Below are 13,480 nucleotides of genomic sequence, written 5' to 3'. Positions count from 1 at the left end.
CATTCTTTGAGAAATGCATTTTGTATTTGTTACCACATGTTTTATCAGGAATAAGATCCTTTTAAACTTTGAAAGTTTCTTTTTAAGTGTTATTGTTTTCAATTAAATGGGATTTTATGCTATTGGGATTAATACGTTGCAATATGTGATTTCTTTAAAAATATTACAGAATAAAATAGACAATAAAAGAATTGGAAGGGACCTTGGAGGTCATCAAGTCCAACTCCCTGCTCAAGCAGGAGATCCTATACCATTCCAGAGAAATGACTGTCCAATCTCTTCTTAAAAACTTCCAGTGATGGAGGATTAAAACAAACCATTTTTTCTCAAACTGATTGAGTACTGAATGTTTCCATTCCTCCCACCCAGGCAAAGCAAAGGGAAACTTTTAAACTAAGTGCAGATTAGTTGTAAGGTTATGCCTCTACAGTAGTGCTCTAATCGCAATCGCAATAGCATTTGGACTTATATACTGTTTCACAGTGCTTTATAGCCCTCTCTAAATCAACATATTGCCCCCAACAATCTGGGTCCTCATAAAGTAGAAGCAGAAGAAACAACAGGTAGCGCCTTTAAGCCACCACAGTTTTAGTGAGAAATCAGTAGAAGAAGGAAATATTTTGCTCTGCTTTTTTCAGGCCCAAATTATGAGGAATTGGAATAAGTAGTGGGAGTTGTCTCTGTCACTCAACCTATGGGAAGAAATATGTGCATAGAACATTCATTTGGGGAACATTGTGAGAAAGTTAAACTTGGATATTTTTCCCCCTCAGTGGAATCCTATGTAAAATAAATGACTACAAGTGTCATAATGTAGGAAAAGGGCTTTAGTTATGGGCTTTCATTACTTTGATTGAAAATATTTTGCAATATCATTGATAAAATTTATATATCAATAACAATTCTCAATTGTGCCAAAAAGCAATGTCTCAAACAAAACATGCTTGAGGAGCAAGTAAGGAAGAGCCACTTCATAATGGCCTTTTCTCAGTGAAAAGGTCCTGGGACTTTATGGAGGCTCTATAAATAAATAGTAAGTGGTTAATGGTTGGTTAATGTGGGGGTCTCCACAGAAATCTTCTATGGATTTATTTATAGTTTAAGGCACACACAAACCAGTTCAGAAATGGAATTCTTCTCTGGCAAAAAAAAAAAAAAAGGAAGCCTTTCACTTCCTCCTCTTTATCTATGTGTTGTTTGGACAGTAGCACCTTCCCCCAGTCATTGACCAAATATGCAACAAATGTGGGTACACTTTAATGAAATGCTTGACAACATTGCTTATGTAAGTTTGTATTCTACAGTTTGAGTTTCAGCCCACATTCAATATTTTAAACAGTATTAGTTTCAGTGGAAGTTTTAATATGGGTTTGACACTCTTCTGAGGCTCCTTAAAACATTGGGGGCTTTTCCTGCTCCTCTTCAAAAGAACTTAACTCTTGACTGTGAGCTTTCTGTCGCAAGAGCCCTGGGAAAGATAGGCCTAAATATAGTATTATGGTGCATTTTTAAACAGTAGGAACACCCGCGTCTAGGCTGTACCACTTCAAGCTGTAACAATGAAGGAAAGCTCCCTTCCGCATCAAAAGGCTCTCAGAAACCAGTAGGAGCCATGCTAGGCAGCCCTTCTCCCACCTGCCAGCTTTTCTTTTTGCCAGCATGTTTTCCACAGCGAAACAGATCAGTCAAGTGAGTCCCATCTGCAGACTGAAGTACTGTTGGCCAGACAATTGCTGCAGCCTTACCGTGGTTGGGACGTTGCAGGAAAAGTTGTTTTAGTCCGAAAACACCAACGGCTTACGGGCGAAACCAACGCGGACCTGCATTCTAGGCGCTTCAGGCTGATTCGCGCCATTTGCTGGTCAGCCATTTTTTTTTTTTTTTTAGCCGCGCACCTGGAATTCGGGCTGCGGAGGGGGGGGAAGTGCTTGGAGTGCGCGCGCGACTGTTTTCCACGCGCCTAGCTCCCTCTCGGCCATTTTAGTGCCACCTCTTCCTATTTGGGGCCCTGCTCCTTTTCTATGGAATCTCGTTAATATACAGAGGAGTTATCTTAAGCTTGGGGAGGGAAGGCCTCTTCTTCACCTTTTGCATAAGCGCGGGCAAATTACAGCATAGGGCTTGCTTTCAGAACGAAACGCGGCGCTTGCAGGGCGCCCTGACCTCCGCACCTCTGGTCTCGCAAAGCTGAGCACTGCCCTCGTCTCTCACGACCGCCAGCAGCGTGGGCCTTCCCTAGCCTAGCCCAAGATGTGTTACCCTCCAGTGGGTTCTTGGTATCATCAGCGCTGGGTCTCCCTGCCCCGTTATCTCTCAAGATTGCCCCTTGGAATTCCTGGGAACTTCGGGAAGGAACTCATCTTCTTTGGTTCATGTTGATAAAGGAGGGCAGGACAAGGGGGATCTCTACGGTCCTATATCACTCCGTTTTGTTCTCTGCCTATGAATCGGTGTGAAACCTCTCCGTCTACGAGCGCTGAAGTAGCTCTCCGTGATCCCTGAGCGGAGGGGACAAAACGGAAGGAAGCCCCTTTCCCACTGAGCTTCAGCTCAGACCGGGAGCCCAGCGTTCGCCTCCCTCCAGGATCAACTTGTCAAACAAAAAGAAGCAAAGGGGGATGGATGTCCGCTTTAAAGTTCCGATTTAGGTCGCGTAGGTAGTTAACATCTCTCCAGCCACCGGCTCTTGCTCAAGGAATAATTGGCTGTCTTCCCGCTCTTCAGCTGCAAGTTTCAGGAAGGCCAGCCATTTAATGGAAACTCATTCTTTTTCTCCCAGGATATATTGTTAACCGGTTGTAGATGGACATCTGCCGCGACAAGCAAAGTTCTTTTGCATCTTCTACTCGGGTTTAATGCGCATCTCTAATAAAAAGAACCGCCTTGTCCAGACTGTGGGCAACATTCTGAGTCTTGTAAAGCACGTGTCTTGAACTCCTGGTTGGGGCCCAATATTTTCAGGCCAATGTTTGCTCAGTAACAAATTTATTATTTGTTCATTTATTACGTTTATTAAATTTGTTTTTATTGTTTTATTAAATAATTGTTATTGGCCTGATTGGGCGCGCGCGTGGTTCCTAATCAATCTGGTTCTCCTAGCTACAAAGGAGAAAGAGGATTCCCAGGGACTTGGTACAATTATACCATTATCTGCGATGGGCAGAGGTCTCTTTCCACTTAGAAACTTCAAGGTAGTTGAGGACGTCTTTACGGACAAGTAGCCCTCTCTTAAGGATAAGGCCAGAACAAAGCCTGTGTGTTACCAGGAGATTTCCTCCCAAACGGAATCAGCACCACGAAGCTCGGAGATCAACTCTGTTGTAAACAGGAAGCAATATTGATCTTTGCAGGATTCCCTTGGTGACGGTCTTGCTCCCTGTCCTGCAGTCTCTTGCCTTGTCTCCATAAACCGAGATCTGGGGAACTGAGCCAGCCTTTCTTACACATTATTCTGTCGCCGGTGCCACCCCTTCGGTTTCCCGAGGCTGTGTCCGCATCTCTTGGGTCTTCTTGGGGCGCCGTGAAGTTACTGTGTCCCAGTATCCCAGTTGGAAGTTTTCCAGATGTGTGGAACGGCAGTTCCCCTCGTGCCGAGGCCCCTGGAGCGGAAGAGTCTCTCTACTTTTTAAAACATTATTTTACCTACCTTGCCCATTTTTCCGACTGTTCACTTCTTGAAAAGAAGCTGGGACGGCTCCCTATCGTGTAGTCAGCTAGTTCAAGCAGGACCTTCTAGTTCAGCACGCCACACCTTTTACTTTGTGTGTGCGGGCAGCCTCTTTTTTTGAATGTTCAGCGCGCCGCGTGTCAGTTACCTCAACGAGACCCCTATAATTGCAAAGTTTTCCTTTTATCTGCCACCTTGTACTAAGGAGCCTAAAGGAGTGGTTCGCTCCCTTCATGGAGACACCACTGTCCTTCCAGGTCAAGAGTGGCCAACGTTTCAGGATTTTCTGTTGGATACCATCTCCCAACGGTGCGGAAAGGGGCAAAATCAAACCCTTCCAGTTGGGAGCCCGACCTCGCTGGGGAGGAGGGGGAAGGCTGAAGCTAAAGGTCCTTGGCAACACTCGCCAATGGGAGACCCCACCCCCCACTCCCGCCACACACCTTGGTGGACTTTGGGGCGCGGGAATGAATGAAGGGCTGTTCTGAGGGGCTCTGCCAATCTTTTCAGACTTTGAGAATGGAAATTCGGAGAAACCCTCCCTCGCTGGAGAGGGCGCCAGGCAAAGGATCCAGGACTGAGGGAGCGCGCGGGAGGGGGGGGTGGCGGCTGGGGGCAGCGGTGTGGCTCCGCCCCCGCGGTATCTGTCGTAAACCTGGCGCCGCCAGTCTAAAATAAACGCTAGCTAGAGAGAAAGGGAAGGGAGGGCTGGTGCGAAGCCGCCACCTCCCCCTCCTCTTCACCCCCTTTTCCTCCTCCTCCTCCTGCCGGCTTCCCGCGCAGCGGCGACGGCGTTCAGCCCCTTTTTTCTCTGGACTCAACAGCAGCGTCCGTCGGGCGATAAGGAAGGGAGCCCAGGGGCTGCCCGGCGAGCCATGTCGCTCAGCCCCAAACACACGACTCCTTTCTCCGTCTCCGACATCCTGAGTCCCATGGAGGAGACCTACAAGAAGTTCGGCGCCATGGAGGGTAGCCTGGGTGCACCTTTGGGCGTGGGCGCCACCGCCTACCGCCAGACCTCAAGTTCAGCCCTCCAGTCCCAGCAGCAGCACCCCATGGCAGGCCACAATACTGCCGCCTACCACCCCATGGCCCATGCTGGGGTCTCGCAGTTCACTCACGGTTCAGTGGCTGGCTATTGCAACGGCGGGCTGGGCAACGTAGGCGACCTGGCGTCCTATCCAGACAGCGTGCGCAGCAGCACAGCAGCCTCCGGCTGGTATGGAGCCAACCCGGATCCCCGGTACCCCACGAGTAAGCGGGGAGGGGCGAGAGAGGGAGGGACTGAATCAGCTGGGGGGGGGGGTTCTCTTTGCCAGGGGTGGAGGTGTGTGCTCTGAAGGGCGTCCCATACGAAGCCCTCTTTGGAATAATGCTCTTCCTCAAGTGTCTTTTTCCCAGGCTTGGGCGGGAAAATCCCGAGTTTGGGGATCAATTGCACTGGGAAAAAGGAGAATTGTTGGGGTGTGTTCAGAGAATCCCAGGGCCGAATGGAGAGGAAAAGTGGGTCCTCTTCTGTCTTAAGAGGGGAACCACTAATATTAAAGTTATTTTAAAATGCCACCGGTGATTATGGCCGCTGGTCTCTGTCTTCAGGGTCGTCCCTTCTCTGGTTCTTGGCCTTGGTGACAACTTCTTTTAACTTGTGTCCTGTGTGCTTAGTTTCCAGGCTGATGGGCCCTTCCGGGGCCATGAACATGGCCGGCATGGGAGCTCTGTCGGGAATCGCGGAGGCTGCCAAATCCATGGCTCCCGGTCTTCACGCCACTCCGCGGAGGAAAAGGAGAGTGCTTTTTTCGCAGGCCCAGGTCTATGAACTGGAGAGGCGCTTCAAGCAGCAGAAGTATCTTTCGGCGCCCGAGAGGGAGCACCTCGCCAGCCTAATCCATCTCACGCCCACCCAGGTGAAGATCTGGTTCCAGAACCACCGCTACAAGATGAAGCGGCAAGCCAAAGACAAGGCGGCTCAGCAGTTGCAACAGCAACAGCCGCCGGAGGGACCCAGCCTGTGCCAGCCGCCGGCCTCAACCCAAGCGGCATCTCCGAGACGCGTGGCGGTGCCCGTCTTGGTCAAGGACGGCAAGCCCTGTCCGCACAGCGCAGCCGCCGCCGGTCAAGCCGCCTCCGCCGCTGCCGGTCAAGCTTCTGGGGCCGGTGGCAGCAGCGGAGCAGGCGGGAGTGCTGCTCAGCATCAGCACCCGCAGACGCAAGGGACCTCGCTGGGCCAAGCCCCGGACCTGGAGCAGATGTCTCCGAGCCCCCCTTCCTTGCACGGCCAAGTGAGCTCTCTGGCCCAGATGGACGCGGCTGCTGTCGATTATAGCGGCGGCCTGGTCAATGCCAGCTTGCTCTACGGGCGGACATGGTAATACCCCCCCCCCTCCCCAGCGAATCGTCGAGGTGGCTCTTCTTCCCTCTAATATTGCGCCCTGCATCGACAGCTTCCTCTGGCTTCTTTGCTTCTCCTCCGGGGTTCACCCTCAGCAGAGAATCTTCCCTGCTAAATTGGGCATGGCAGAGGAAACGGGCCTCTCTCCCGCGCCAGTGCTCCCGCCCAGCCGCCTCCCTCAGCTGCTCTGGCCAGTCGACACGGCGACCCACACGAGGCCTTCAATGGCCAAGTGTCCAAAAACCAGGTGGGGAACGTTCTTAGGTGCTCTGTACAGTAGGTCCCTCTCCACAGCTTCAGGGAAGGGGGAAAGGCCCCGTTTCCTCCGAGACAATCCCCGAAGTGGAGAGGGGAACTCCAGACGTCGGGCGGAGCAAGGTTTCCCTGCGCACCTAACTGAGCAAAGGCAACCAAACAAGATCAACAACCGCAGTTCCTGAAGTGCAGCTTCCTTCTGGTGAATCAAACCGAACTACAAATAATGCTAATAATAATTTTATCTGGGAACCCCTTAAGTGCAATCTCATTATTACTGATTGAGAGCTGATTGAATTGTAACTCGAGGTCGACTGGCGAACATTATCCGCCATTTTCACAAAAGAGAAGGGGCGACATTCGCAAAGAGAAGGGAGGGGAGGAGACCTACTTGTATCGTTGCACCCGGTAATGACATTAAAAAAAACACCACGTTGAATCTCGGGTTCAGATTTAAGAGAGGAAAAAAATAACAAAGATGTTATTGTTAAGTATTATCTAGTAGGGATTTGGTTGTATACTGACGAACATCAATCAACTGTATTGCAAACTACAATTCATTCCAATAAAAGGCAAATGGGCCAATAATGAAGATGAAACCGTCCTTAGCAAATATAATGTTGCCTCCCTGTGGCTTTCTTATCAATGCGGCAAGGAGTTTTCCTGCAGAAAGAGCACGAACAAACTTCGCGAAAGGGCGTACCTACCTCTAATCATTTTAAACTTTAATGCTTGTAAAAATGACTGAATTGCTACGTGGTTTCTTAATCGATGGAAAAGATAGGTGTTTCTGGAAGTGTAGAAAACAAATCCAGAAAAGGGGAATTAGTCAAAATGCAAACTCTGTGAGAGGCTGAAGAGAAAACGGAAAACACTTTTGCATGACTTTTTTTTTTCATATTGCACTCCTAAGAACAGATGCTCTGAATATAAAGTATTATACCGCAAAACGCTCAAATGGTGACAGTAGTTAGGCTGCTATCCTATACTCATTTTATAGGATAAATGAATCCAAGAAGGTTTGCTTTGGGGTAGTTAGGAAGACTACTGTTTAAAATCCCATTAAACTCTGCAGGATACAAGCAGTCTCAATTATGTGCAAGATTACAGCCACATTGCACCTTGATCTGGCCCGGGCAATGTTTTTACAAAATATTGTCAGTCATATTTTTTATTGTTTATCTGCTTAGTTTTTTTAAAAAATGAATATATTTCCTAACTCAGTTTCTATGATTGATTTGATCTTAATTATCAAACAATTGGTGAATACTTTTGTTTGTTCTGGAACAATCAACATTTTTTCCTAGGGGAGTCTGCAATTCCGTTTGTTTTGAGATGTATATTTTTAATACATGAAAAATGGTTTGGCTGATCACTTTGACCACCTTGAAATAAATACAAACTGAATAAAGTAAAGTCTGAATCAGAATCTACTCATGATTTAGTCAAGAAAGCAATTGGTGGAATTCTTGCAAATATTAGGAATATCAGGAAAACTTAAAACATTTTTAAACTTTAAAAAGGGACAAGAAATTCTCCTATGGAAACTTCAATTAAGGAAGACACACCAAAGATCAGAATTTCCTCCATTCCTGTGAAAAGTCTCAGTTTCAGGTGTTTGGGGATGGTCTGTAATCCTTTAATATTCCAGCTTGCAAATCCTAATTGGGGCCACTACCCCAGTCCAAATCATTTTGGTTGCTGATTTAAATAGATTTTTCTTCTAGGTAAAGTCATTCAGCATAGGAACTTAAAGAAAACAACTCCAGAGCTGTTGCCCAGCTCCCATTCATTTCAAGTAAGTGAAGAAAAAATTTCCCTTGGGAATGTGCCTTAGGGAATATGGAGACCATGGAAACACAACCGGGTGGGAGGTTTGATGAGACCTTGATTCAGATGGGCAAAAAGTCGGATAAATATTTTAGTTCATAGTAGTAGCATTTACTTCCAAATATGCAGACAGCAGGAACTAGTTCCATTGAAATAACTTAAGAGGCCAATGCACACCACCAAAATTTCGGATGCATTTGTCTTATATTTTGTGTAATCTTCTAAATAAAAGTACATGAGGTAATATTCGCCTGAGAGGAAGCTCCACTGTATTAAATGAGATTTAACTTTGGAATATATATATATGCTTAGAATTTTACTTTAAAATAGTGGATTTTAAAATATCATTCCCTGGATTGTATCCTTTTGAAGGATTTTGGATTGTGATCCTATTCAGAAGTAAAAGCAATGGGTCACAGCAGAATGTCATTCTTTGTAATCATTCTCGGGATCGTGTAAAACTCGGGTTTGGGAACTAGTACAATTAATGGGAATTTGTAGTAGGACCAAATTATTCCAAGCTGGAGTAATTTTATTGGAAAAGTTTAGATCCACATACAAAAGTGATCAAATGCTTTATATACCTCAACATCTTGAAGTTGGAACATCGAATATCAATTCAGGAGGAATACTGTTCATTGAATTGCATCATATTATACACTTCAAGGTTTGTTTGAAATAAATATGGGGTTGCACTATTATCTGGGTAAAACTTTCTTTGAAAAAGACTTGCTTGCAAATTGTAGGCACCAGTTCTAAATAGCTTTAGTCTATAGTTCCAAGCACTTCTAGGAGAAAGACTGGTTGAACTGGTGGAATTTACTTCCGAGTAATCATGCTAAGAGTAATCTAAATTTAATCCTCTTTATATATACTCGGGAGGTACCCTTACTGGGTGCAACAACATTTCTTATGAATAGTAGACACATGTAGGATTGTGCTGTAGTCCAATTGTCTTCCATTGCCCTTATTTTGTTATTGTAATGTTGAATAAATGTTGGACAAAACATAGTTTAGCTATTTACTTAAGAACACTACACTGTATTTTTCTTGTGTAGTAAGGAAGTTGCTCACTTTCTTCGGATCAACTCATCCACTTAAATTATGTATTAGAGATGTAAGGTCTCCTCCCTCGTCTTTTTCTAACTGTACTGTTCTTTATATTAAGGAATAAAGACTATTAAAGGGGGAGAGAGAAGACTGTAGGGGAAAAGAAACAGCAGGGATGGTAAATATACAGGACCTGGAACCGGTAGGGAAGCGATTATTTGAACCATTAACTTCAAGACAGAAATTTACAGAATTCATGAACTGCTCCCTTGCCTACTTTTATGCTACTGCTTTGTATCATAATGTGCATTTGCCAAGAACTAAGATCCTTGGAGATAGTTACTCCAGATAGTTACTCTTATTTAAGCACCAGATTGCAGCATGGATTTTATTTCCTAAATATGGCTGAGTTGGATTCAAACTCTGCTCTCCATAGAACTCATTTCTAAATACAGTAATGGGGGGATTGGATTGGGCAACATACAAATCTTAGCATCTTAGTTCCTTAGCATTTTATCAAATCAAATTCAGATTGTTTCCTTGGCAAAAACAGGTGAGAAGAGGCAAGCAGATTAGCGGTCTGCTAAGGCAATGTTGTTAAAGGAGTCCCGTTGAACCCAAATAATAGAAAAGGCAAGAATATACATTTCAGCAGACCAAACCTTGAAACAAGTCCATTCAGAAGAGACCTAAACCTAGGAAGGTACGATGTTTTCAAAATGGCAGGATTTTCACTGAAAGGAGTACTGTAACTTATTCACTCAATCTTATTTAAACAGGCAGGCCGAAAATCATTGGAAAGAAGAGTTTGTTTGCAAGAATGAGGTGCAGGTGGGCTAGGGAAGCAAAATTTCACAGCAGACAATAGAAAGAGTTTGAATGGCTTGAATATATTACTTTAAGTAGAAATTCTTTTCAAGGCATTTTCCATTTTGAGAACTGAAGGAATGGAGATGTCAAATAATTTTCTGGTGCCTAATATATTGGTAGACCCCGAGCCATAAAAAAACACCTCATTCCTATGATTTTTTTAAAAAGAAAACCAGAACAAGAAGCAGCTAGATGGAAAGATGAGAAAATAGCGAGACTGAGTGATATTTTTAAAAACAATGTTTTAAACAAATTAGTTTCTTAAGTTTTTTCCCAAAATGATAATGGCTATTAAATAGCCCCACAATAGCTTTACATTTTAAATGGGGGGTGGGGTGTAAAGGTTTAATTTTAATCCTACTCTTTTTGTACATCTCCCCGCCCCCACCCAAAAAACAAAACAACCCAGAAGCTTTTTAATGCCAAGGACGTGGACACTGGATTGAGAGGGCTGTTTTGCGCAAAGGCCTCCTCATTTTAGCAAACCGGTTTATGCCCGCCAATTTAACGACGCATCTGAAACCGATGAAGCCTAGAGGCAGAGTTTCTGGGGATTGGAAAAACCCGCATCAGAACCAAAGTCCGGTCCCTTATAACGGCAGTTAGGTTGCCACTACTGAAATTAGTTCTGGCATAAGTCTCCACGCCTTTCTGTGCGAGCGACCGAGCAAGCAAGCGAAAGCTCGACAGCTACCTCCCCTAAGCATTTCTTCCCAATTTGCTTTCAAACTTAAAGGCCCTTCTAATGAAAAGCAAAGCCAGCCCGTTGCGGAGAGCCGCGAGCACTTCTCCTCACGAAACCCAGGGAAAAGCTTTCCACCCATTCAGCTGCAGCATTTTTTCAGAGCGTTTGAAAGAAAGGGTTTTCTCCGGCAATTAGTGCTCGCCAGGCTTTTAAGGCGAAGACAAGCCGGGGCAGCCTTAGCGGAGCTCATTATCTGAAGAGGGGGATAAGTGTCTTTGGAGCGGCCCGGCGAGGAAGGGGTCTCAAGTGGGAACAAAGAACCTCCCAAAGTTCCTCCGCAGTGATGGCCGCAAGTCCGCTGCAACTCTCGGGGCCACAGCACGCGGGGGAGGAGTGGGGTGGGTGGGTAGGGAGACGAGACTCGCACAGGGAGAGGCGGCGGCAGCCTTTCTTTATGGGAAGACCTCGATAGCTTGGCCAGCCACTCAAGGACCGGTAGCTCCGTCAGTAAAGAGGCCCTGGCGGCAGAAAGGAGGGCCCCTTTCCTTGCAAGCGATCTTGGTATCGGCGGGAAGCAGAAAGCGCGCATTTCTGGAAGTGATCGGTTTTGGCGGGAAGGCCCCGTCACCGCTGGAAATCGCAAATCAGGGTGTTAAGGAAGAACTGCGGTGGGGCCCGAAAGCGGCCAGACTGAAGACGAGAAAGTCTTTCCCCTGGCGAAAGATTATTTGGAAAGCCCGCAGCTAAAGGGTAACCCGTCCCAAGACGCGCTCTTCCGGCAGTGGCGCGGCGGCTTGCTGCTTTCCATCGACCGCACGTGCATAGCAAACTGTTTGCTGCCCTAGCATCTTGAAATCGCTCATTGGCGACACATTTAGTCCCATAATTTGTATTACTCACGTAGCCGCTCTGAGTGAGAGTAACTAAAGATGCGAGACTTCGGTTCTTATTAGTTTATATGTGAATGCATTTACTTGTTAGTCCAACTACAGAAATGAGTATTATAGTAAATGAGTAGTTTGCAGAAATCTTAGGCTCATTATTTAATATACTATGGTTTGACAAGATTATTTTAAAGCTTTACGACAGAAAACAAATTCTATTGGATCTTAAGTTCTTAAGCCTCGTTTGCACAATGCACAGGTCCCTTAGTCTTTCTCTTAAAATCTGCTTCATAGATTTCCTGGGGCGAAATTCCAGGATCAAAGGGGTTACTCGCCCTTTGAAACGCACTTTCTTTATAGGCATCTCTCTCCCCAACAACCGTGTAGGCTGGCAATAAGTAAGAAATTGAATACTTGCTGCTGGAGTCCCCTGAATTGCTGCCATCAACCTGTATTTTTTGGCAAGAGCTTTTGGCAGCTTGTGCTGTTTTCACTCCATCCTCTACTCCCTAACCTTCACTGTAAACATTACGACTTCCTTGCCTAAAAGGATATCTTATTCCAGAATGGTAGAGATTAGTACAGGCATTTGTACACAATGGCCAGGACTCTTAATAGCAAAGGTGAAGTGCTTATGTTATTATCTCAAAAATAGGGAAAACACAAGATAAAAAGGGTCAGTGATTGTTGGAATAGTGGAGGAAACGTTTGTTCACCTACGCAGTCCATTTTTTTAAAGAACGTACGTTTAGGATGCCTGTCCTGGGATTTATCTGCCCACGACAGCATTCCATACTTTGAATCCTTTTCTTTTTCAGTGTTAACTTTTCAGTGCAGTAGATCCCAACTAACATTTAGGGTCTTTTTACTGGGTTGTTTTATAGCATTATCCAATAAAGATGTAAACTCTTGACATTTGTACAAATGAGAAATGGTGAATATTTGAATTCAGCCCTGCTTCTATTATTCTGATTCAAACAGTAAATACAGTATTAGAAATGTTGCCATTTTTATTGGCTTATATCTTCCATGGCTTGTGTAAACATGCTATCCTGTAGTAAGTGCTGAAGATAGTAAACAATGATTGCGCATGTAAGTGCTTAAGTCTCTCTACTCAAAGTAACGTTAGTCCAGAAATGAGCATATATTCAATCACCTATGTATTTCACCCCTTTTCATCTCATAACAAAATTCACTGTTAATTATGTTTCAGAGCAAGGATCTGCATTAAAGTAATTCAGTGGAACTGTATATAGGTCTTCTCTGCTTTTCTTTAACAACTGCAAGCAGTTCTAGCAACTTTGTTGTTAAGCAAAATGGTCATTAAAAGAAAGCGAGAGACAGACAGACAGAGACAGAGAGAGGATGAGATGCTGTGAAGATTGCTGATTGCTGTCTGATTCAGGTAAAATATAAAGTTCTCTTGTGTAGCCAGCATTATTCTCAACTCTGTCATGCATTGCCAGGAACAGAAATTTTATTTTAAGTGTGTGCATTAGTCAGAAAATGATTTTCTTTTTACTACTGACAAATTTGCAAATACTTATGAAGTAGTTGCTAAACAAAGAGTGGCTGTAATTGTTTTGAAAGATTAAAAATTATTCCTATAGATGAATACTATTCCAATATTACAAATGTGTCAGCAATTTTTATAACACAGAATGACAATTTAATTCTAGTTCCATTCTAAATACATTTAAACTCTTAGACAAGCAAGGGGAATGAATGGAATCTAGAGATCTAGAATGGATTTTGTCTGAATAAAGATTTCTTCTCAGCCCATTTTCTATATACAGATTTAAAAAAAATCAGTAAAATTCATTGTATCATCCCATAAAATTATAAGAATT

General features: G+C 44.7%; 1 protein-coding gene across 2 annotated transcripts; it reads left to right on the top strand.

Annotated features, from left to right (window-relative positions):
* The first annotated feature begins 4,542 nt into the window (after window positions 1–4,542).
* On the top strand, window positions 4,543–6,036 carry NKX2-4 (NK2 homeobox 4). 2 transcript variants are annotated; one of them, XM_026672535.1, is made up of 3 exons: window positions 4,543–4,921; window positions 5,330–5,787; window positions 5,863–6,036. In XM_026672535.1, the coding sequence occupies exons 1-3, from the start codon at window positions 4,543–4,545 to the stop codon at window positions 6,034–6,036; spliced, it is 1,011 nt and encodes a 336-aa protein (XP_026528320.1). The 2 variants fall into 2 exon arrangements, with proteins under 2 accessions (XP_026528320.1, XP_087815143.1); XM_087959017.1 differs by having other exon boundaries at window positions 5,330–6,036.
* Window positions 6,037–13,480: the final 7,444 nt, after the last annotated feature.

This window comes from Notechis scutatus, chromosome 3, assembly GCF_049901735.1.
Source record: "Notechis scutatus isolate UNSWTSFEM ecotype Mainland chromosome 3, rNotScu1.2, whole genome shotgun sequence".
Classification (NCBI taxonomy): domain Eukaryota; kingdom Metazoa; phylum Chordata; class Lepidosauria; order Squamata; family Elapidae; genus Notechis; species Notechis scutatus.
This window is presented reverse-complemented; position numbering and strand designations above follow the sequence as displayed.